Source organism: Harpegnathos saltator, unplaced genomic scaffold, assembly GCF_003227715.2.
Source record: "Harpegnathos saltator strain DR-91 unplaced genomic scaffold, Hsal_v8.6 scaffold124, whole genome shotgun sequence".
Taxonomy (NCBI): Eukaryota; Metazoa; Arthropoda; class Insecta; order Hymenoptera; family Formicidae; genus Harpegnathos; species Harpegnathos saltator.
The window spans coordinates 77,408-99,157 of NW_020229900.1; the positions used below are offsets into that span (position 1 = coordinate 77,408).

The 21,750-nt window shown below is 39.6% G+C and overlaps 1 protein-coding gene across 3 annotated transcripts; it reads left to right on the forward strand.

Annotated features, from left to right (window-relative positions):
- Nucleotides 1–1,785: 1,785 nt before the first annotated feature.
- Nucleotides 1,786–18,638, forward strand: LOC105190862 (protein takeout). Of its 3 annotated transcripts, XM_025306292.1 has the most exons (6): nucleotides 1,786–1,980; nucleotides 2,067–2,279; nucleotides 9,520–9,612; nucleotides 12,085–12,366; nucleotides 16,239–16,539; nucleotides 18,037–18,638. In XM_025306292.1, exons 2-6 carry the CDS (start codon nucleotides 2,147–2,149, stop codon nucleotides 18,038–18,040), a joined length of 813 nt encoding a protein of 270 aa, XP_025162077.1. In that variant the 5' UTR covers nucleotides 1,786–1,980; nucleotides 2,067–2,146; the 3' UTR covers nucleotides 18,041–18,638. The 3 variants fall into 3 exon arrangements, with proteins under 3 accessions (XP_025162077.1, XP_011152151.1, XP_011152153.1); XM_011153849.3 differs by lacking the exon at nucleotides 18,037–18,638 and having other exon boundaries at nucleotides 16,239–18,030; XM_011153851.3 differs by lacking the exons at nucleotides 1,786–1,980; nucleotides 2,067–2,279; nucleotides 18,037–18,638 and adding an exon at nucleotides 2,349–2,424 and having other exon boundaries at nucleotides 16,239–18,030.
- Nucleotides 18,639–21,750: the final 3,112 nt, after the last annotated feature.

The following is a 21,750-nucleotide window of genomic DNA, read 5'->3' on the forward strand; positions in this document are numbered from 1 at the left end:
TTCCGGAGCGCTTCTTGTCCTCAGTGTCGAAATCGCCACTTCTGAAGCGTTTAAACTAATCTTCACAGGTAGTTTTCGATGGTGCGTGTTCGCTGTAAGCTTCCTCAAGCAAACGACGTGCTTCAGCTGCACTTTTTTTCAAGTTAAAGCAGAAAAGCAAAGCTTCCCGCAAATGCTGTTTATTTGGCACAAAACTCGACATCTTCGTTGTTAGAAAAAATATTTTTGCGTTGCGATATGTGTTGGTATTACGGACTGGTTATTGTTAACAGATGTCCAAGCTATAAAAAAACACAACTTCAGACATGTATGTCGACTACATGTGTCGTTAGCACCATCCATGTGTGAAACTCGGAAACTTAGTTGCGCACCTAGTAGTTCATCTGTAATGCAAAACTATTTCTTGTTCGTGCGCAATTCCGAAGTCTCAGGACGTGAAACCATCTCTCGAGTTTATTGACGACTAGGTAAGTCATACGTCAATTTGTAGTATATGTTTTAAATTAGGCTAGCAAAAGTATTATGTACGTATATAAAAGTTGTAGTATATTTTATACTCTTTGCAACTGTGTGTTCAGATTTTGCAAAATTGGAGGAGAATGAAGGGGGTTTCAAAAATGATTCAATTTTGTATGAGAAACTACAACTTTCATATAAATCATTTTTGCATATGCTTCATATTTTAAAAGATGTACGCTAAAAATGAAAATGATTTTTTTTTTCGAAGGATAGTTTCACCCCTCAGACTGGAGTTCCGCACAAATAAAAAATAATTTTGCATTACGAATAAACTACTTTACTTCCGCACAAAATTTCATAATTTTTTTAATTTCCGAGTTCCCTATGTTTCCTTATAAGGCATATTGAAAATTCTGCGTATATCTTTGTGTTATTGCAATATCTTGCAATGACACATAAAGATAATTTAGTAGTATTTAATAGTATTTACTTTAGAAAAAACCTAATGACGCAGTGTCACGCAGTGTCACGTAATCATGCAATTTGCATATCTCCACTTTTATCATCTCAGTATATATCGTAATATAAATTATATGTAATATTATATATAAATGTTTGACGACGCGGATATGTTCCAATATTTTTTAATGTACGTAATGACACGTAATGTACGTAATTTTTTTTAATGTACGTAACGACACATCGTGTCGATCGTCTCAATGTATTCCTGACGTATTAGTTGCATATTGAGTTGCGCATATATATCGACAACATTTATTATATATAAGTGCATTTCAATTACCATATCGAATGAAAGGAAACTAGCAAAATAGGAAAGCAAAATTAATTCTGCGTCATGCTCTCGATACATACGAACATCAGTTTTGAGACTCGACGCTTGAGCTTTGTTGGGCCAAATAACGTCAAAAAGATCCCAATCGGAGAGTGAACATCCTTCGTGTCCTGAAGGGGAACAAAGCGAGCCGAAGCCTCGCGAAACTCCGACCACGACTCGCGTCGGCGACACGAACCGGCGCTCACGACCGGAATAATCCATTGACCGATTGATCAGAAAATTTTTTCACTGTTGTTCTCCTTTATTGCCCTACCTATTATGAGCTCATTCCATATCCATATATTATACCAGTCGCAGTCGTATGCAAATTTCGTACGCATAGAATATTTATCTGACTGACTGGACACGCGTTAACGGTGGATGCGGAGGAAAGAGAAGGCGGCTACAACACGGCGGTTCTTTAAAACTGGCAGTAGTGGCACCTTGTCAGAGTAGGGGAACCCCCGCATATAAGACAGAATATGAAGGGGTCTGGTCTTTAGTTTATCACAAAGTAGTCGCCCGGCCGTGTGCCCTCCCCGCACTTCTGTCTCTACGCACGCGAACGTCAAGTTGAATATCGCGGTACGCATTCGCGATTATGTTTCCGGCGCGCAACGGGTCCTCCTAAGAGAAGAGTCGCCGAACTAATTCACGGACGCACGCACACTTACGAGCGTCATTTCGTAAGTGTTTCTCCTCTCGCGGGAGATAATCGATCTCCACACCGATCTCTAGGATGGATCTGTCGTATTTTTCCTTTCTTTTGCAGACGCGATCGCGGCGAGAAGGAAGTGAGCGTGTCGCCTTTCCCGAGGGAATACACAGTGGTGCATATATATTGTCAAGGATATGGCGCATACGAGGGTAGCTCTTGTCCTGCTGCTGGGACTCTGCTGCTGGGCTATCGCTCTGGTGTCCTGCCAGGAGCATCAAAACGCGACGAAGCCCGCCAGCGAGATCAACGAACCGGACTTTGAGACTCGTGAGTTTCGCGAGATTTCCCGAGATTTTCCCGTGCAGGGACGACCGTGTGTTCTTGTCGCAGGCGAGGTCGTTGGAGACTGAAATGTTGAGTCAACGCATTGATGATTACTATGCGGCGCGAGCGTTTATTAGACATCACGGTGGTAATATTCATTAGTTTCGCTGCATGCATGCATGAAAAGCCGATGGACGATGATGATTCTTAACAACACCGCACCAGCCAACGGCATTGTCCGATATAATAACGCCGGTCGTTAAATATTAAAACAATTTTCCACTTTGCTTTTTTGCGAAGAAGGACAAAGGAAACGTTCGGGTAATGGTTTAATTGTCATCATTTTATCATGCAGATTAACGCAAGCAGGAGCCAAATTATATAGGGAACGTATTACTTTGTGTTATATTCTGGACAATTTTGTATCTCAACGACCGAGTAGAGTCGCTATTTTTCTCGGATTGCTGTAACAGTCGTTTAACGAAAGTTATCAAGACCCAAAAAAGGTCGCGTGCGAAAATTGATATTTTCTCCTTCACGCGCTCCGGACGAAGCTCGCTTCGTTTTGACGATTCTCACGAACGACTACGATTTGTCGGTGTTTCGAGACTCATTCACTAGTTTGCGCAACCTGTTTCCATTTCTCATTAGTTGCCTCTGCGTTTCCCCGTTCTTTTTCCCACCGAGCACGTAGACACGCTGCTAACGCGCGCGCGAAAGATAATAGGAAATGATTACACGCGCGAGTGTAATCTCACCTTGCATTTTCATTCGCGTTTTCATTCGCCGAACATATAGAGCGTATCTACCTTTCTCTTTCGTCATAGCTCGAAGAAACACAAACAATGAACGTAAGGCTCGCAATTACGTGACGGAAGCTCGTTGTCTCGATTGCACTCGCACTTTCTGCCGTCGCGCGACTCTATCGGTGCTCTATCGGCCGCGTGAATTCTTTCTCCTCTCTCTCTCTCTCTCTCTCTCTCTCTCTCTGTCTCACGATATTTTTCTGAAAAATGCCACCGGTCAATCCATAAATGTCGTTTCCACAAATCGCGAATTTGGCTCGAGTGCTGGAACGTTGCTCAATTTACTCAGCTTCGTTATTTCATACACGCAGAAAAAAGTAACTTCAGAACAAGCGGAATCATTTAAATTTTAGAAGATTTTACTCTTATATATGGAGGATTCAAGAGGATTCCTCTAAAATTAAGAGAAAAATGTTATAAACACATTATTCTTAAAGTTAGAGGAATTATATGTTATATATATAATGCTATAATATGTTATATATATATAAATTTTATTGATTTTAATAAAAATTTCCTCTTATACACAGATTATTTAATATCTTTTTAAGAGGATTATTATTTATTCTTACTGTACTTTATTCTTACTGATTAATTTGAAAAAATTATTATAATATATAGCGAAAAGTAATATATATATACATATATATATAGGTGCACTTCAGGCTCCAGTTCTATCATTAGTAGACACGAATGAAATAAGATCATCGTAACAAATAAACTTCCAATCAGTTTTGTTATAGATTTCATAGCTACAATGATGTTCATCATAATCAATTGTATGAAACATAGTTAAAAGGAAGAATATATTATCCAACTTCTTACAATAGATTATAAACTGTATTCGATCAAATATGAGTAAATTATCTTCATTATATGTTACAGCAACACACGTGCCTTTCTTAAAAATCATTCTAAATATTCTGACCCATGAGTATATAGTTATTTTTTCGTTCATATTTGGAGATAGAGCATAAAAGCATAAATAAGTATAAATAAGCGGACATTCAAATCCAACATATTCCTCTTGATAGAGGAGGAAAATTAATCGATACAAGAGGGAATCCTCTTGAAATAAGAGGGGAAACAGTTAGAATAATATCTAATAAATTTTAGATGAGTAACTTTATTAATACTAATATAATACTAATATAATATAATAAACTAATATAATAAATATTAGTATAATAATTTATACTAATTTTAGATGAGTAACTTTAATCGCTTTATCGAAAGAGAAATTCTTTTCCTCTAAAAGGCTTCGCTTAGAATAGAAAATTATGAGAAAAATCATTTTACAAGTAGAATACTTTTTTGGGTGTATCCGATATCCGCCATAAGAAAACACTCAATCCATTATTGACCGCGATTAAGAAGAACGACCAAGTGAGAAGACACTCGTCGATCTACATAATGTTGTATACATTGCATAATTCATATATTATAACATTGCATAATTCGGTGATTAAATCGGTCATTCATGGCGCATTCAAGCGGCATGGGTTTTAACCGGGTCGATTAATGACGTCACAAGGCTCTACTAACCAATCACAAAGCTCACCCGTGCATGTTCGACTCAAAAACCTAGGCTTAAAATTCATACACCCCGTCGAATACGCCATCAGACAAAAAAAGATAGGGAAAAAGAAATATTACATACGTCTGCAGATGAAATCACAGATGCTGATGTATGTTATATTTTCGAAATTTAATCGCGAAAATTAGCATTTCCTGGTTATTATGCTGCACATCTGGCGCGTCACCTTTAACATTGAAAATGCATGTACCTTTTTTTCCTGTCCGGCAATGTTTTCTCAGCAACGATCAGCGGTGACCAGGCGACGGCTGGCTTATAATTAGCGCGGCAAAGTAACACGCGAGGCGAGCCGATGTCGGCCGGCTCGCGACATGCACATTTGGTCCTCGCCGATATAATATCTCGCGAAACATGGCGTAACGTTCCTCGACAGCGTGGCGAAGGTTATGTCAGAGATTGCGTAATTGCCGGTGCCGAGGATCGCCAGCAATCGTCCGGAGAAAGTACCGCTTTAAAGCCGGTGTTACAACGATATACACAAACGTGCGCCGATTCTCTACTCGGTATACCCTACGTACATAGCGTATCCTTTCGAGATGACCGGTCAGGCACCGCGAGAAAACGCGAGTCTCGAGTCGAAATTCGCCTCCTCGCTCGATCTTTCACGAACGGAAGAGGGACGTGTCTTCCCGTGCGAAGGAGTCTCTCTCTCTCTCTCTCTCTCCCTCTCTCTCTCTCTCTCTCTCTCTCTCTCTCTTTCTTTCTCTCTCTCCCTCTTTTTCTCTCTCTCTTTCTTTGTCGAATTATCCCCGTGCTCTGATACGTATCCTTAATTACGAGATTGATCCGTCAGCGAGTTGTTCAGCAAGATCGATCGAGTCACGGAGGTTTGCAAGGGAGAAACGTGTCGGACCATATCCTCAGCCTATATAATCACGCTTTTCCGGAGGAAAGCGAAGACTCGCGGCCTGATGGCGGAAATCGGAAAAACATCGTACCCGCGAAATCTGCGCTCGCGATCGGCCCCTTTGTCTTCCATCGTGCGAGAGCGTTCGTTTTCGCGCGCGATCAAGCGGGTGCCTCGAGTGAAAGTGGCGACGTAATAGCCACGCCGATGATGCATCAGGTGGTCCAGATTCTTCCAACGTAACACCGACACGAAACAGCTGACGACTTCTCGCTCTCTCTCTCTCTCTCTCTCTCTCTCTCTCTCTCTCTCTCTCTCTCTCTCTCTCTCTCTCTCTCTCTCTCTCTCTCTCTCTCTCTCTCTCTCTCTCTCTCTCTCTCTCTCTCTCTCTCTCTCTTCCTCTCTCTCTCTCTCTCTCTCTCTCTCTCTCTCTCTCTCTCTCTCTTCTTCTCTCTCTCTCTCTCTCTCTCTCTTCTCTCTTCTCTCTCTCTCTCTCTCTCTCTCTCTCTCTCTCTTCTCTCTCTCTCTCTCTCTCTCTCTCTCTCTCTCCTCTCTCTCTCTCTCTCTCTCTCTCTCTCTCTCTCTCTCTCTTCTCTCTCTCTCTCTCTCTCTCTCTCTCTCTCTCTCTCTCTCTCTCTCTCTCTCTCTCTCTCTCTCTCTCTCTCTCTCTCTCTCTCTCTCTCTCTCTCTCTCTCTCTCTCTCTCTCTCTCTCTCTCTCTCCTCTCTCTCTCTCTCTCTCTCTCTCTCTCTCTCTCTCTCTCTCTCTCTCTCTCTCTCTCTCTCTCTCTCTCTCTCTCTCCTCTCTCTCTCTCTCTCTCTCTCTCTTCTCTCTCTCTCTCTCTCTCTCTCTCTCTCTCTCTCTCTCTCTCTCTCTCTCTCTCTCGCTCTCTCTCTCTCTCTCCTCTCTCTCTCTCTCTCTCTCTCTCTCTCTCTCTCTCCCTCTCTCTCTCTCTCTCTCTCTCTCTCTCTCCCCCACACCCCCCCTCTCTCTCTCCTTCTCGACCGTTCGACCTTTGTCGAGCCTTTATCGGGCATTCTTGACAAAGGTCAAGAATAATCGACTCGAAATGTCGAAATCGGCGGGCCGTGGTCGCGTTTGGATCGCGGAAGAATATGCGAACGATCCGCAGCCGTTTATCAAGGATGTTTACTTTCCCGCTCGCTCTCGGCGATGGCGTGTATCGTTATTGGAATATACGTATCGCAATGCGGACAGGATGACTTAAACAGCTTTTGCGAATTTTCATATCGTCGAGCTCAACACACAATAGGAGTGAGTCCTCGCGATTATTCACGCGTCCAGCGATTTTCCACGCGAGTGGAGCATCGTGCGCGTAAATTTGTCAACTGGAACTGAAACCTGACATATTACGGGCACGTGACGCTACTATGCCGATCTGATCGCCACGTCCTTGACGACGGTCAGCTTCGTCTGAGAAGACGGTCAGGCCGCGAAAGTTGAGAGTCTCGACTCGAAATTTATGCGTCACTTCGAGACGCGAGTGAGACGGAGAGAGAGAGAGAGAGAGAGAGAGAGAGAGAGGGAGAGGGAGAGGGAGAGAGAGAGAGAGAGAGAGAGAGAGAGAGAGAGAGAGAGAGAGAAAGGGAGGGAGGGAGGGAGAGAGCGAGAAAAGATACGTAATATTTATATTGCATAAGCACGCCCGAAAGAGAGGTACCGAGAGAGCGAGAGGGCAAATGATTCGCCCGTACCTGCGAACGAGGACAAAGGCCACGTGGTCGAGAAAGAAGCGCAAGTAGAGTTTCCAATCCCGGGATCCCGGCCAAATTTTTGTTCCCGAAAATACTCGGGATTCAACATCACAAATCCCGGGATTTCGGGATTTCAAAATTTAATGTTTAGTGTCTATATAATACTTACGGTTTACAAAAATTTTACTTTAATAATTATTACTTATTACTGATGTTTTAGAGCATTTGCTAGAGAAGTGTATTTATATTTTAAATTTAATTCCATGTATTATTTTTATTTGTTTTAAATATTAAGGGAGTTTTCTATTTTAAATTTCGCGGATAAACTGGCGCAACACAGACTTGAATCCGGGATCCTCGAGCAGATATTTTTTAACAAAATTTATGTTTTATTATTTTTAAAATCGCTTTTTCAATGTGAAAAAGAAGAAATAATTATTTTTATTTTTATTACAAAAACTTTAATTTTTAATTGTAACGGTTTTTGTGCAATCATTAATGTAAGTTGCTTTCATTTTTACTGAAATTTTACTTCTTATTTGTCATAATGTTCATAAAAGTCTATGAACGTTCTATAAATAAAATAATTCTATTACTTGTGAATATTCCTTGTTTCTTTCTTTACATATATATAATCCCGGGACTAGTCCCGGGATCCCGGGATGGAATCCAGAAAATCCCGAAATCCCGGGAAGCTAAATTGTATCCGGGATTGGAAACTCTAAACGCAGGACGGAGCGATTCGATCTGTTGCTCGGAGCAGGATCCCTCCGAGCGGACGAACAGCAAGTTCCTTCGGGAAGACGGCTCCAAAGATCTTTCCTCACGTAAAGACCGTATCACACTAGCGACTCGCGGCTGCGACTGCGACTGCGATTGCGATTGCGATTTCTTGTTTTCCAATCACACTTGCGATTGGCGATCGCGGCTGCGGCTAAATAATCTTAACATACTGTCACATGTACAATCCCAGAGAAGGGGTTTACATTCTACGAGATCTACTAAATAATAGTCTATCTCCTTATTAAATTGTTTTGACATTAAAAAAAAAATATGTAACACATAAAACAACACTAGATATAACATTATTCTAATGATCACCGACTTCTACATACTATTAAATAAATATGATTATGACGAGCGGGTCACGTGATTATACGGAGTACTGTGATTGGTTGCGACTGCGACTCAAAAAATGGACAGCCGTCCAAACGATAGTCGCGAGTCGCAGCCGCGAGTCGCTGCTTTCTGATTGGTCGAGGAAGAGTCGCAATCGCAATCGCAGCCACAGCCGCAGTCGCGCGAGTCGCTAGTGTGATACGGCTATAACGCGATCCCTTTTCCGACCCGCAGTAACATCGATCGATTGTTAACAACGGCCTCGCGCGAGGCTACTGAAAGTGAGAGTGGTTGCATAAAAGACACAGGAAGTAGGAAGACGTGACGGAGTGATTCGAGCGGACGTACACGATCCCACATTAAGTGGCTTCGGTTTCCACCGCGATGATTCGCTCATTAATACGATAAATCGCGAAACTCTCGCGGCGGAACGCAATAATGATCGGAAAGCCGCGGCAAGCGATTCAGCAATTATCCTCGCGCTAACGATTGCACGATCTTGTCAACAAGCGACTTCTGCGCGTATTGTGATTGCGCATATCGAGAAGTACGGACAGAGTAGATCTTTTGCTGGACCTTCGGCAAATTGCCAAACACCGGTGTAGCAGGTATTTCCCGGCTTGCCGCGGGGAAACGCGTATAATTCAATCAATTAGGTAACTGTAAGCCGTCCGACCGCATAGTTACGCAGAGTGTGCCCGATCCGCACTCGCTCGACGCTCGAAGGAACATCGAAAGGTTGCCGCTAAATACAGCTGGCAGAAAAGCTTGTGGCCGTAGAATCGCGTTTACGCTCAAATGTCAAGTCACGTATCCGGCGGAGAGTGTTGCGAGTGCACGCGGATAAATCGCGGATATATCTCCGCGAAACCGGGACGAATGCGCACGAACGGCGCGCGTTTCTAAAAATTAGGAAAGATTAACGGAGGGCCACCGGGAGGTGCACGGGTTATCCGTGAAACCGCGCCGATGCTCGGTTTCTTGCAAAATAACTGCGTTCATCGGACTTATTTTACGTTGTGCGTGCGTATATATGTGTGTGTATGTGTCGCTGTTGTATCATTATTACGGCGACTGTTATTAATTACATAATACGCCTGTATGTGTTGCGTAACATCAGCTCGCTCCTACAATCGACATTTTCTTGTTCCTTTTTGCAGCCGAGTACATACAGCCGTGCAACAGGACAGACCCAAAACTCGACGCGTGCTTTCAAAATATGTTCAATTATCTCAAGCCGTACCTGGTGAAAGGTGAGTGTACGCTTTTGCGCGTCACGTGGTGCGCGAAAATCGCCCGGAGTCGTCCGTAAACGCGCTCGCCGGGGTGACGACAATCGCGCCATTTTGCCGCCGCACTTGGATCGTCGATGGCACTCGGTCATCATCACGAATACGTTTTCAAGAATGACAGAAAAGTACCAAACGAAGCATGCGAGAAAAATGACCAAAAGCGCGATACTCGCGCGAACTCGACACTTTCGACGTTCGGCGCGAAATTTACTGGGAAACTATTAGGGCTATGCAAAAATTTCCACCGTTCTCAAGGCAATGTCTTTTATTAATGTTATTATAAATGACATGGTATCTTGAGTCAAAATATTTTCCGACATTATCTACTACTTTTTGCCATTTCTCGGGCAAAAGATGGATTCCACGATAAGAGAAGTCTTTGCTCTTAGAATGAATGAAGTTATCGATGAATTGTTGCACTCGCTCAACACATTGCGAAATCGTGTACCAGAAAGACTGTGCTGCATAGAACGAAATAAGTGAAAATCCGACGCAATATCTGGCAATATCTGGAGAATATGCCGTACTAGGACTCCCCATTGATTTCTATTAAAGTTTTCCGGGTTGTCAATGCAACATGAGGCCCATCATTATCGTGCAGGAAAATCACTTTATTTTTCTTTGTCGCAAAATATGGCCGTTTCTCGATCAATTGTTCATTCAACCGCCTCAATTGTCGACTGTATAATTCCGCGGTGATAGTCTGAGATGGTTTTAACAGCTCATAATACAGCGCTCCTTGCATGTTCCACCAGATACACAGGAGGATCTTATCACCATGGATATTTCGTTTTGGCTGTGACGTAGAAGATTCTCCGGGTTTTATCCATGATCTTTTGCGATTGAGATTGTCATAAATCCATTTTTCTTCTCTGATCACAACTCGATACAAAAAAGACTTGTTTGTGTCTATTGAACAGCGAAAGACAAATGGTGACTTAGCTGGCAATAGTGTTCTCGGATCATTTATAGAGAACCCGTTTTCCTTCCTTCAGAATTTTCCCCATCTCATGCAAGCGTCGAATTACAGTGTTCTGATTAACGTGTAACCCCTTTCGCAAGTTCTACACTCGATTGAATTAAATCTTGTTGCAATAACGCTTGCAAGTCACCCGAACTCATCACTTGCGGTCGCCCGGCACGTTCCTTGTCTTTCACGTCAAAATCGTCACTTTTAAAACGCCGAAACCAATCGCAACATGAACTTTCAACTATCGTTCCTTCAGCATAAGTCTCGCAAGTCATTCTAGTTGCCTCGGTTTTGCGCTGATGAAATAAAAACAACATACAATGACGAATATGCGCGTTTTATCTACACTTCCATCTTCATACGAATCAAAAACATTTATATCAATGAATATGACTGATTATGCATCAGTTTTCATGTAGGTTGACCAGTACTGACATAATCTAACAAGAATGCATCACAACTTTCATGTAAATAATTCACAATGCTATCTAGAATGGAAACTTTTGCATATCTCTAATGTAACGAGAAAACGTCGACCGAGGTTTTTCATTTAAACTTTTCCTAAAGTCCCCCCCCAGAATGCACGTGTCTTCGCGTCTCTTCATTGTTCATCGCGCTCAATTTATTGCTTCACTTTGTTTATGAATGAAAATGATTCGAACGTTCCTCGGCGAGACCGATTCTAGCACGATCCTCAGAGTGAATGTGTCAACGGCAAGAGAAGAAAAGAAAAGCGCGAGAGAAATCACCGAGTGTGCTCGTTGCCGAAAGCGGACATTCTCGTCCGCACGTCAAGCTGCACGTGTGCCGTCGGATTCTACTTTTGGCTATTTGACGAATTTACGTAACACCAATTAATACAGCGGCAAGACCAGTTGACGACGAAGTAAGCCCGTAAATGGTAGGCCGCGAGTACCGATTGTGCGCGGGTGCGTTACATAAAGCATGTTTCTCATGTCGTAAGAGAGAGCTATGCTCTTGCTGTGAACTTTCATCGGTAACCCCGTAAATATCGCGAAAATTTGCGACGATTCGGACGATTTGGACTTTTGCAATATACATTTTATGCAACAAGTGAGTCAGAGCTCAGGGAACGGGGAGGCTTCGCCGAGGAGCGTTGCTACGTTAATTACGCACGCTCGCAAACGTCGTTGCAAAATATCGTCAGCATGGTAAATGCACGGCGATTCATGGCGAAGGAATCGAGACCGATTCGAATTAACAACCGCGTGAATGAAAGTGTCCGGACAATTGTTCGTGTTCGGTAATAGTCGCGTAACCGGACACCGTCAGCTTCGAAGAACTAGAAATTGGCGTTCGCGCAACGTTACCTTTCACGAGTCACAACTGCGTTGGTTTCGCTGTCGCGGCCAAGTCGCGTTATATTTTTGCTGACGGTCGCTCGCCGGCGACTAAGGTAGTCGAAGGTACTTTTCTAACAGGTGAATTTTTCATCCGCGCAGGTATCCCGGAGCTGAATTTGCCCCCGATCGAGCCTCTGGTGATTCCCGAGATGAAGATCGAAAACGGCCAGGGCGCGGTGCGCGTCCGAGCGTTATTCAACAACATCACCGCGATAGGACCGGGAAACTACACCATCAGCAAAGTACGCGTCAACATATCGTCTTTAAGAATAGATATTCACCTAAAGTTCCCCAAGATCGAGCTGCAGGGTCTCTACGATATCAACGGAAATGTACTGCTCTTCCCCATACAGAGTCGCGGCGAATTTTGGGCGCTATTCAGTGAGTACCTCCATTCTAGATATTTTATAGTTATATACAGGGTGTCCCAGAAGAATTTTTACAGAACTCATGGAGTCATAGAGAAGACAAACATAAAAGTTGCCCTTGCCGTTTTGCGATATTCGCAATAATTACCGAGTTATTAATAACAGAAATCAGGGCGCGGCGAAGGGAAGGACAGCTATTCGTGTTTAATCTCGCTCTTACGCCATAGTTACGCCTGGATCGACTGACAAGGAAACGTGGAGAACGCGGAGAAATTCAAAAAATTCTGAAACTTTGTGTGGAAGTAAAGTAGTTCATCCGTAATGCAAAACTATTTTTTGTTCATACGAAATTCTAGCCTGAGGAGATAAAACCACCCTTCAAAAAAAAAAACAAACCATTTTCATTTTTAGTATATATCTTTTAAAATACGAGACATATGCAAAAGTGGTTTATATAAAAGTTATAGTGTATTTCATACTCTTTGCAACTATGCATTCAGATTTTGCAAAATTAGAGGAGGGCGGAGGGGGTTTCAAAAATTTTTCAGTTTTACAAAATCTGAATACACAGTTACAAAGAGTATGAAATAGACTACGACTTTTATACAAACCATTTTTGCATATGCCTCATATTTTAAAAGATATATGCTAAAAATGAAAATGGTTTTTTTCGAAAGGTGGTATTACCCGACTATTATCAGAATTCCGCACAAACAAAAAATAGTTTTACGGATAAACTACTTTACTTCCACACAAAGTTTCAGAATTTTTTAAATTTCCGCATTCCCTATGTTTCCTTACGAGCCGTACTGTGGCTCAAGAGGCTGCAACGCTTCAATCATCCATCTCGGGGCGCGCTCACTAGTCAGATTTCTGTCATTAATATCTCGGTAATTATTGCGAATATTGCAAAATGTTATGGGATTTTTGTGCTTGTCTTAATCAGCTCTATGATTCAATGACACGAGCTCTGTCAAAATTGACACACCCTATACCATATACACAAGGTCCGGGATCTTTTGGAAATTAAAAATTATGAAAATTAATCAGATTAAACTAAGAAGAAAAGTTACGTACCATTTTGCAAAAATCGCAATAGTTATTAAGTTATTAGGTTGGGTACAAAAATAATTACTTATTAACATTAACTTTTGTTATAGTCATATGATACATCATTGCAAACAATGAAATTGGCACTACTGATTTCAGCTTATGTCTATTGTTTTCATTCTTTAGTATTGTTGGACATAATATTTTAAATTAGTTATAGAAAAAAGCGAATTCGCGCGATTTTGTTGTATGAGTTGAAATTGGGAGCGTAAAGCAACAAAAACTGCTCGAAATATCAAATTTGTTTTTAGCGAAGAGTCAATTAGTAAACGTATAGTTCAACGCTGATTCTAAAAATTTCGTGATGGAAACGAAAGCCTCGAAAATGAGAAGGATCGTGAACGTCCTTCAGCTATAGACAATAATGATTGAAGAACCATTATTGAAGCGGACCCACGTAAAACAACTCGAGAGGTTGTTTCTCATTAGGAGAAATGTGTGCAGGCCAATGGTCTTTATTTTGATTAACAAATATAATTTTTAACTGATTTATGCGTCTTTATACTCGATACATAAAAACCGCAATCATTTTTGCACCAACCTAATATTAATATTAACGATTGAAAATGACTACATCTAGGAGCTCTTTTAATTAATAACTTGAAAATTTGCTTATCTGCAAAATGGTAAAGGACTTTTTTGTTCAGAATGACCTAATCTACAATCATATAACAGCTATTGTGCATAGCGACAAGTTTAAGATTCAGAGTTCAAAGTTCGATATACTCATATCTATTGCTAGACCAATAGCAATCATATAATTGTAGATCAAGTCATTCTGAACAAAAAAGTTCTTTTTTGCCATTTTGCAAATAAGTACACAAGTTCTCAAGTTATCGATTAAAAGGGCCTAGATGTGGTCATTTTCAATCGTTAATAACCTAATAACTATTGCGATTTTTGCAAAATAGTACTTGACTTTTCTTTTCAGTTTGATCTGATTAGTCTTCACAATTTTTCGTTTCCCAGACCCTCTGTATATTTATATCTTTAACCCTTTCGCTTCAAGAGTCGGATATATCCGGCATCCACGCGACGACCTGTGAGCACGAACGCCGGATATATCCGGCATCCATATGATGTGTATACAAGTGCCATCTGTAGTCGATGATAATTTCTTCGTTATCGGCAGAACATTTTTTGTTGATTTTATTGACATATCGGATTAATCACATATTAAAACTAGTCTTTGTTGTTACGACATCAAAACGTATTACGTAATATACCTCAGACATCAAAACGATCGTTTACTGTTTCATTCCAAACAATCTATCGAATTCATTCGACAGTGAAACGATATTTAATATACGTTTTTTTTAGAGATTTAATATATTAACTAATTATATATTGACTAATTTGCGTTACATTATTAATTATATTAAACATTTAATCGTAAAGTCTTGTAAATATATAAATATCTAAAAATATGTAAACTGTAATTGGTCTAATATTTTTAGAATAACTAATATAATTTTGTATAAGTCTTTTCATGTTAAAAATGTAAACTATACTTGTTATATTAGAGCAACGATTGTTTTATTAAGCACAGTTGTTATTTAAGACTTAGAAAAACGTACAGTTTGTAAAGTAAGAGCGTGTACGGGTTAATATGTAGAAAAATTTATTCTTAAGTACATGGATTTGTTGTACTCCATGAGAAGAAAAATGCTACACCATTAATAATGAGTCCAGTCACCACCGGCATTGATAATTGCCTGGCATCTCCGAGGCATACTTTCCACTAAGTTGACTGCGTATTCGTTCGGTAAAGACCTCCAAATGAGACGAATTTGTCGTGTCAGCTGTTTCAAAGTGCACACTCTTTTTCCTCGAAGCTTGTGCTTGAGATATGCCCACACATTTTCAATGAGATTTGCATCTGGCGACTGCGATGGCCAATCAAGTGTGACGATGCCAGACTGCTCTTTCCACTCGGTTCAAAGCTTGCTCCGGTGTTTTGAGTCGTTATCTTCCTGTAAGATCCAGTCCTCGTTTTTTTTTTATGAAGCATCGTTCAGCAGTCGACAACAAACACTTCTCATAAATTTTAAGCATTAAGTTCGGGTTCCGCTTAAACAAATTCACAATTTTTTTTTTCCATATTCGGCGTCACTTTACCTATCGAGCCACGTTCTGGCAAGTCATCGACATTTTTTATCTTCTTATATTGCTGAACCCACTTAGCGACGAACGATTTTGACTTTCCCATGTATTTAGCAGCCACTGCATATGACATTTTTGGTCCTTTGGGGTGGGAACAAAGGAACACAGCCTCGTAACGCGATGCGTATGCGGCACTCAACGGCGATTAACGTGTTTCTCAGGTTAGAGTTCGACGCCAACTGAATCTTTTGTGACAAAGCATTCACAATAAAGATTTCATCTATCGACTCACAAAAAAACTAGGATGATATTTGAAGCCAACTGCCATTTATGCCGTACACGCTCTTACTTTACAGAATGTATATACAAAAACCACGAGCACTGTGCACATTTCTGACGCGTGCTTCTGTTCAATGATGGCACTTCGGCGGACTGGACTGCCGAAGCGAAAGGATTAAAATGACCATTTATTTTTACAACTCAGTTGCTGTTATTACTTGTAATTTAGTTGTAGCTAATTTATTTGTTTTCGATCGTACCGTGAAAAATTCAAGGAGAGATAAGTGTTTGTTCACTTCCCTCCCCCCCCCTCTCTCTCTCTCTTTCTCTTTCTATTTCTCTTTCTATTATTCTCTCAATTCACACGTATTCGCAACTATGGGCGTTTTACAGATGAGGTAGCAGGGATCGCGCGCGCGCAGGGTGTCGAGGAAGTGCGAGACGGCATTCGTTACATATCGATTACAAAACTACTGGTCGACTTCAAACTCGGCCGCATCCGATTCCGCATAATGGACCAGCTGAACGGCGACAATGTGATCGGACAGGCGATGAATCAATTCCTGAATCAGAATGCGCACGAGATCATCGACGAATTGAAACCGGCGGCAAGCGCGAGTATCGCCAAATACTTCAAGGGTTTCCTCGGCAACATTTTCAGCAAACTACCCTTAAAAATGTTGTTGCACGATACGTAATAACTGCCGCAAAGATTTGATATGATATACAGTACAAGTTCTCACGTTCTCACCATACATACATGCACACATGAATTCATCGTTGCTGCATTATTTCATCGAAGTGCAAGAGCATACGTTTCACGATTGCGAGAAAACATTGAGATCACAAATTATCGTAGGGTGTAGAGATTTTTCTTTTTTTATTAAGAGGTTAGGGGTAGTCAGAGGCGTGAAAAAATGAGTATTTTAAATAATTTATTTTTGACAGTACTTAAATTTATTTTATAAAACTAATAGTACAGAGTTATTATATTATGTTTTAACTTCACTTGACCAAAATTTCAAAAAAAATATTAATTGTAGACGAAGTTATCGCCATCTTTGTTGGATCCCGTTCCACAAGTGCTTTGCGGTGACCATCAGAACATTTTACTGATTCATCTAAAATCAATGAAACAAAAAAAAATCATTAGTTCAATAGTTAATCTAGTACTTAATCGAAGCTTTTCTTTTTTTTTTAATAAACAAAATGGCGGCTTCTGAAAGTTTACTCACGGATTTTCAAGGAAAGAAGCACTAGTTTATTGTTAAAAAAAATAGAAGTTTTCAAGAAAAAAAAATCCTTCGATTAAAGACTAGTTTATTATGCTTTCAATAAACTGTATAAATTTCATTCAAATCCGTGGAGTGGTTTTTGAATTACAGTGGTCACCGACTTTGAAAACATAGTTTTGAGAAAAACGCATTTAAAGTTTTAGTCTAAGCGCGGTATTACCTTTTCGTATAATTTTGAGGTCGATGGATGAAGTAAAGCTTATTTTATGTATTTTGATCTTCTGAATCCGAATATCGCATTAGTTTTTCCGAAAACCTGGGCATTCAATTGTTTAAAGGCAATTGTTTAAACAATTGTTAAAAATATCTCTTTGGGGATGAATTATTTTTTTTTTTATATTTTGGGCAATTTTAAAACGAAAGTTATTCTTATAAAATTTAGCTTAAGTTTATAGTTTTTGAGTAATAAATTTTTGAAAATTTTTGAAATTTTTGAGTTTTTCAATTTTTTGGGAAAACGGGTTTTCGGAAAAACTAATGCGATATTCGGATTCAGAAGATCAAAATATATAAAATAAGCTTTACTTCATCCACTGACCTCAAAATTATACGAAAAGGTAATACCGCGCCTAGACTAAACCTTTAAATGCGTTTTTCTCGAAACTATGTTTTCAAAGTCGGTGACCACTGTAATTCAAAAACGACTCGACGGATTTGAATGAAATTTATACAGCTTATTGAAAGCATAATAAACTAATCCTTAATCGAAGGATGCTTTTTTTTTTAAACTTCTATTTTTTTTAACAATAAACTAGTGCCTTTTTCCTTGAAAATCCGTGAGTAAACTTTCAGAAGCCGCCATTTTGTTTATTTTCAAAAAATTTTCAAAAAAAAAGCTTCGATTAAGTACTAGATTAACTATTAAACTAATGATTTTTTTGTTTCATTGATTTTAGATGAACTAGTAAAATGTTCTGATGGTCACCGCAAAGCACTACTTGTGGAACGGGGTCCAACAAAGATGGTGATAACTTCGTCTACAATTAATTTTTTTTTTTGAAATTTTGGTCAAGTAAAGTTAAAACATAATATAATAACTCCGTATTATTAGTTTTATAAAATAAATTTAAGTACTGTCAAAAATAAATTATTTAAAATACTCATTTGTTTACGCCTCTGACTACCCCTAACCTCTTACGCCGATTGAAACCGGTTATTTGCAGCTGCTGCCAGCTACCTGTCGTCGAGGGTCAGAGAGCCCTTCAGTAAATGTAGGATATCTCGAAAACTATTCGTTGGATTGACTTGAAATTTTCAGGTAATATTTTCGAGACATCATATTTCAAGAAAATGCAAAAAAAATCGATTTTTTGAAAATTCTGACCCCTAACCCCTTAATGGAGGTGTGATAAAATGAGTGACATTGCGAAGTTTGATTTTGCGCAGGATGTCGCATAATCAGCTGTAATTCATGACATTTCGAGAGATCGGGATTCAATAATCCAGGCTCTGTATTTTATATCGATCGATAATAAATAACGTACGACTTGGACCGACAGCGAGGAATACTTTGGAACTGTCGCGACGCCTATGGCTGCGATATTCCCGTCGACCAACGAAATGTCACACAATCAATTCGATATTAAGCAATGTTCGGATACTCGTATCTGTATCGCATTGTAATTTTAGTAATTATACGATTAGCGTAATACCAAGTACACACGCGACTTATGTATAATCAGACGCGTATGCCTCGTATTATATAAATAATTTATACACGAAGCTGTGTGTATAAAATATATTTAGTAGAAAAATAGTCGCCTCAACAATTGTGTCGCATTTAAATTGCTCTCTAGCGAAGCCGATGAAAATATAAATCTACCTCGAAATAAAATAACATAAACCACAAACTCTGTAAGAGTAAGTCTCCTTTCATCGAAATAACGAAAACATTTCGCATCTTCTCTTTGGGAATCGCGTCGCGGTAATTAACGTGCGCGCGAGACGTCTTCGATCGCAAAGGTGCGACATGGATGTGTGCAAGATATAAATAATATTGGGTTGTTCGGAAAGTAATTTCGGTTTTTTGCATGAAAACGAAAGACGATATTTTTAATAGAAAGAAAAGTTTTATTCTGTTAAGTCCAGTCTGACCATTTTGTTCCAACTTTTGCCATATCTTTTGCCATCTTTGAGGTAATAACATAATCCCACGCTCGTAGAACTTTTAGTCCTTATTGGCAAAAAACTGAATTAAATAGTTTTTGACACGTTCGTTTGAGTCGAAATTTTTACTATCCAAAGAATTTTGCAGTGATCAAAACAAGTGATAATCGGATGGTGCCAGATCAGGTGAATATGGTGAATGCGGTAGCAAATCCCATCCAAGCGCTGACAGCTTCTGGTGAGTCGTTAAACTTGTGTGAGGTCCAGCGTTGTCATGATGAAACACAACACCTTTTCTGTTCGCCAATTCTGGTCTCTTTTGCTTGATAAAATCATTCAATTTGTCCAATTAATGACAATACACATTCGAATCATTCATTTGGTGGTTTGGTAGCAGTTAAATAAAAAACCATTCTTTTACAATCCCACTAAACAGAGAGCATCACCTTCTTTTGATGGATATTAGCTTTCAATGTGCTTTGAGCTGCTTCATCACGTCTACTGCATGATCTTTTGCGTTCAATATTGTTGTACGCAATCCATTTTTCATCTCCAATGAGTTGCTTCAGAAATGGATCATTTTCCTGACGTTTCAACAACAGATCGCAGATGGTAATGCGACGAATGTAATTTCTTTCTTTGAGAACGCGTGGAACCTAAATATCGAGCTTTGAAACGAAATCAAGTTGTTTAAAATACTCATGCAAGGTCGAATTCGATAAATTCAATCTCTCAATAATTTCTCGTATTGCTAAATGACGATTTGCATCCACCAATGCCTTTATTTGGTCTTCATCAGTCTTAACTGGCCTTTTAAAACGTAATGCATCTTTGAGGTCGAAATTCTCAGAACGAAATTTCGGAAACCAACATTGACACTGGCTTTCAGTCAACACATCCTCTCCATGGCACATAATTTTTTTCTTGCCTGCATTTTTGCATTTACGGTAATAAAAAAGCAAAACGTGACGTAAACGTTTAGTTTTCCATTTTTGACGCGACTCCAAACAAAAACAATTTAACAGATTCTAAAATATCTTTTTGTCAAATGAAGCTTGAAATGTATGTTGTAAAAATGTAAAATGATTTTCAGGTTTAGAATGAGGTTAACTGCTTAAAAAGGCGGTAAATACAGGTTGCGTGAAAAGTTCGCAGAGCGAAACTGAAATAAAGAATACCTAATTCTAAAAATGATTTTATTCTTCAATATAGTCTCCATTAACTTCAATACACTTGGCCCAATGGCTCTCCAATAATTTTATTCCATCGCGGAAGTGTGTTTCTAGAAGGTCTGCGAAATATGCCTCTACGGCTGCTAGAGCTTCTTCATTCGACAAAAAATGCTTTCCACAGAGGAATTGTTTCAGGTTTCGGGACAGATAGAATCGCTGAGTGCCAAGTCTGGCGAATACGGTGGATGATCAAGCAATTTGTACTTCAATTCATTGAATTTAGATATTGACAAAACACTTTTGTAAGCAGGTACGTTGTCTTGGTGAAAAATGATTTGTTTGTGCTGCAAACCAGATCTTTACTCACGAATTTTTGCGTCCAATTGATCCAAAAGGTTACAATAATATTCAGAGTTAATTGTTTTACCTTCTTCCAGATAATCAATTAACAAAATCCCTTTAGCATCCCAAAAAACTGATGCCAAAACCTTTTTTGCCGACCTTTCATGCTTTGTTTGCTTCGGAGCTGAACATCCAGCTTCAGTCTACTGTAAACGTTCCAGTTTCAATTTGAGATCATGGTGATAGATCCAAGTCTCATCCATAGTTATAAAACGACGCACAAAATCGGTTTTATTCTCCTTAAAACGATCCAAATGACGCTGAGAAATTTTCTTTCGAGCGAGTTTTTGTTGAATTGTTAACGTATGCGGCACCACTTTTCCAAACACCTTTTTCATTTGTAATTCTTTATGCAAAATATGCCGTACCCGTTCATTTAAAATGCCTATGGTATGAGCAATTTCACGCTTAGTCACATTTGTATCTTCAGAAACAATAACATGTATTTGCTCAATAATTTCTGGTATTGATGCGCTTCTTGGACGTCCACAGCGTGGATCATCTTCAATGCTTTTACGACCACGTTGAAACTCAAGTGCTCATTTACCAATCATTGTTTTTGAAGAAGCAGATTCCCCTAACACATTTACCATATCGGAATGAATTTCCATTGCCTTTAAACCTTTTTTAACAAAGAACTCAATCACTGCACGCTGTTTCAAATTTTCCATTGCGAACAAATATACTGACACGTCAACTTCAATTGGCTTGTAAACACAAAAAGAATTGACAGATGGAAATGAAACCTAACCTAGGTTCATGTGAAGAGTAATTCTATATAACCGACTACAATTTATAATTCTACCGTTTACTTATAGATGCCGCTCCGCGAACTTTTCACGCAACCTGTATATAGAAAAGGGTACACCTCACCGATTTTTTCATTTTAAAATATATTATAAAGGATGAAATTCTGAATGACTTTTCCTA